Source organism: Frieseomelitta varia, unplaced genomic scaffold (genome assembly GCF_011392965.1).
Source record: "Frieseomelitta varia isolate USP_RPSP 00005682 unplaced genomic scaffold, Fvar_1.2 scaffold_766, whole genome shotgun sequence".
In the NCBI taxonomy this organism is placed as follows: Eukaryota; Metazoa; Arthropoda; class Insecta; order Hymenoptera; family Apidae; genus Frieseomelitta; species Frieseomelitta varia.
In genome coordinates this window covers 39,600-43,746 of record NW_025110552.1, presented here as the reverse complement: position 1 = coordinate 43,746, position 4,147 = coordinate 39,600, and the positions used below count along the sequence as shown (strand labels likewise).

The following is a 4,147-nucleotide window of genomic DNA, read 5'->3' as shown; positions in this document are numbered from 1 at the left end:
AGTGTAACAGGTGTACGTAAAATAAAAACAATGTAATATTAAAATCGAGATAAACCGAAAGTGTTTAATTATTTAAAAAAAAAAAAAAAAAAAATACAATATCAAATGTAAAATTGATCAAATGTAAAAATAAAATTAAACACTCAACTGGAAAATGAAATTAAACGAAATGTAGCAAAATATAGAGTCATACTTTTGCATGTGCAATTAAGAAAAAAAGAAAAAAAAAAGAGAGAGAAAATATCTAAATTAAAAAATTATGAAAGAAATTAATATATCTGAGGGGAAGAAATTTATAATTATAAATCTCTCAACTTTTGCTCTCTTTTTTTAGATACTTTTGAAACTTCGCTACGCATCGATCATTATAAAAAAAAAAAAAGAATTCTCTTCAGATGTGATATAATTATTAACACCCACGTGGGAAAAAAAAGTGCAGAAGTTCGTTCACCGATAGGTCCCAGCAAACATCCGCAAACTCCGGCAAACGTATCAAGCGAAAAATGGGCACAGCTGGAAGAAACATCGGCGGAGATATTTTTCCAGCGCGTGGATGGCCCGATAAAACGATTTCGAACACTTTGGAAATTGAAATTGAAACGCCCCGCGGCGGGATATTGTTACCGATTGCTGGCCGAGTGATCGTTGACCAAGGTCTTCCCATCCCCTCGGCATCATGCGATTGATTGAAGATGCCACGAGTGCACTGCGGTAAAAATCAAAACGCGGTGCGACGTATCCGATGCAGCGACACTTCACATTTTTCCTTCCCTCCGCCCCCGCTGATTGTGGACATATGCACACATATTTCAATAGCAGGCACACGTTCGTCGATTTTATCGATCACTCGGGAAGGTGGAGGAGGTTGCTGGAAGATTGCTGGGGATGGGGAACAAACATTTCAAATTGCTCCGTTTCGTAGATTTGCGAACTTATCTGATTTTGTGTCCAGCTACTGCGTATATATATTGATATAACTTTACACTCGATTTTTGGTTTCGAATTTAGTCATATATAATAATACAAATTGTTTATTAATTATTTGTATTATTGTACGTGTAATATAAATTATTTATAAATTGATAATAATATATTTACTAAATATAAAATAATATATAAATATATGTTATTATTTATGAATTGATAATAATATATTTATTAAATATTCATTAATATATAAATATAAATATATTACTGTTTATAAATTAATAATATATTTAATAATATATAAATAATATATAAAGAATATATAATTATTTAATAATATATTTATATTATTGTAATATATTGTAATATATTCTATGTAATATAAATTATTTATAAATTAATAATAATATAATGATTATATTATAAATAATATAATTTATTACAAATTAATTATAAATAATATAAATTGCATCGTTATTTAATTATTATTCGTAAATTTATCTCACGATAAATATTGCATGATGTTCATTTGTTTATGTCGTTATAAAATAATTTTATATCTTGCTAACAGTTAGAGATAATTTGACATAATTTAATGCAGTTGGTACTTTCTTTTCACTTTTTACATTCAATATTTCGATGCTTCACGAAATATGTGATTTCGTTTGAAAAAAAAAAAAAAAAAAAACTAACGTTGACCATAGAAACAGCCAATATGACTCTTGAAACTACACATTTAGCAATAACTTTATTAGTAACTTAAATAATAATAAACTTTATTAGTAACTCAGAATAATAATAATTTAAATAACTTAAATAATAATAAACTTTATTAGTAACTTAGAATTCATCTACTCTACAATCTATAATATTTTGCACTGTGCTGCGTATTATGTTACATTTTTAATATCGGATAATTACGTTCATTTCATCTTTCAGAGGTCAGCGCGCATAGTTTCAAAAAAAAAGAGAAAACTCGTGTGGAATTAAAACGGACGGCACTCGAAAAATGGAAACCGATGAAAACCCTGCATTAATCACGGATTCAACTCAACTTGGCCAGAGATCATCACACACTCTCAAACATATTTGTTCCACAGAGAATTCTTTCTTACGGATCTCTTGTTTTTCGACGAAACAATTATTGACGATTCTCGGACTTGTGACGATTTTACCGAAAACGGTCGAAAGAGTTGATGCCGATTTTGCTCGAGGGTCACGAGTCGTTTCAACTGTCGTGCTCTGTTTTTTCTATTTTTTTTTTTTTTCCGAGTCGAAACCTTTGCCTTTGGCCCCGGCTCGATGCAATAATGGCCGCGGCGGGTCCTCAATAATGGACAGAACGGGTCAAAAGTGACCGGCTGCGTTTTATATCTGTTCGATTTATGGCGACGGCGCGACTTTTTTTTTTAATTTCCCCCCCCCCCCTCTTTTTTCAATTCGCATGATCCATCACTACAGACGAAAAAAAGGAAATTCGATACAAAAGTGTTTCCAGCTTCGACAATGTTGCGAATTTAGTTACGTTTCCCGCGAAAGAATAAAAACTGAAGGAAGATGAATGTGATATTTAGTCATTCGAAAATGTCAAGTTCAATTCCGAATGTTTCCAATTGTCGTAATTGCTAATTACATTTAATCGAAATAAAATTTTAAATAAAATTTAAGTTTACTAAATAGTGAATTCAATTAATTTCCTATTAAGTAAAATTTAAATCATTCAATTCAATAAAATTTAAATTACTTGATTATTTAATTCAACATTAAGTAAAATTTAAATTCATTGTATTAAATTTAACTTAACTTCCTATCGAGTAGAATTTTTGTTTCGGTCGATGGATAAAATGTTTCTGAGTCGTTTCTTTAACCGTTTGCGACAAATATTATAGCGAGATATGAGTTCGAGTGAGAATTTATCAACGAGAATAAGAACAACAATTGAAGCTGCATTTTATATTGGAAATCAGGCACAAGTACCTCAGCGACTGTATATATAATATCATTTGTTACGCGATCCTTTCTTAAGAAGCTGGCAGGAAAATATAATACTCCGCCATCGCGCATAAATCATAAACTTTGATGATTAAATAGCGCATCTTTCAACAACAACAACGCGGTATAAATCGCCCGGTGTAGAAAATGTACAACCGAGTGACGTGAATTTATTATAATGAATCGCTGTAGCTGTTTGAATGTTATCTTCGATTATTTATACACGCTCCCGGATGTTGAAACAATTAGTAATTCATACTTCCTCGTGCGAGGATGTAAATTAAAATTTACAGAACGAGGGAATTAAATGAAAACTCGCTGGAAAATAAGTTCTAAGTTTCAAGAGTTTCAGAAAGTCTATCTACAATGTATTCAAGCAAACACTATGAACCAACACTGATAATCCTAAAAAGGAAACTCCTTGTTTCTGTATCCTCGTCATAAAATTCTAATCGAAATTGTGCTTAAAGTTTCAGGAGCAATATTTTGAGCAAAATTAAAATTGCATTTTTATATTTAAATATATGTTACAAGTTGCATAAATTTATAATTGCAATTAAATTATATAATTCTTAAAAAATTCTCAATTTTGTAAAATATCTCGAAACATCGGAAGTGAACAGAAATTATTTTCTTTTTTTTTTCTTTGGTAGAAAATATTTCTATTTGGAGATTTAGGGATTCTAAAAATTCGATCTATTTGAATATCTTTTATAAATCAAATAAAACAATCAATTTAATTAAATACATAAAATTCGAATCAGTTCTATTCGAAATTCCAGAAACAAGTATTATTATTCTCCTCTCACGAACTTTCCAAAATCATTATTTCTCACAATAAAATTCGAAACCTTACATTATAAAATTCTCTAAACCTTGCTAAAGTATTTCTTTCTCTCAAAAAGAAATTTCAAGTCTCTCAAAAATTTTGTCTAATCGTGCATTTAAATAAATACCAGAAGAACGATTTCAATTCTAATTTCCTCTCACCTGCCCAAGTCGAGAATTTTTTTACCCCAATGTTACAACATTTTCCTCAGTTTTCAATTATACTTCAAGTATAACCCCGGGGGCAAAGCGATAATAAACAATAAATTCATTGCCTCTCGAAAAGAGAGCGACGAATTATCTGTATACGGCTCGGTCGCTCGTTACGGTCCGCAGTCAGTTTAGGGAAACTGAACGAACGCTCGGGAGATCGCTATCAACGCTATCTCGCGTTCAAAAA

At 30.6% G+C, this 4,147-nt stretch overlaps 1 protein-coding gene across 1 annotated transcript in view; it reads left to right on the top strand.

The window, feature by feature from the left end:
• The first annotated feature begins 2,822 nt into the window (after positions 1-2,822).
• Positions 2,823-4,147, top strand: part of LOC122535767 (octopamine receptor 1-like) — a 5,610-nt gene continuing 4,285 nt past the window's right edge. Inside the window, exon 1 of the mRNA XM_043667569.1 lies at positions 2,823-2,914. Within this exon, the coding sequence (XP_043523504.1) occupies positions 2,823-2,914 (92 nt within the window). The remainder of the gene's footprint in view (positions 2,915-4,147) is intronic.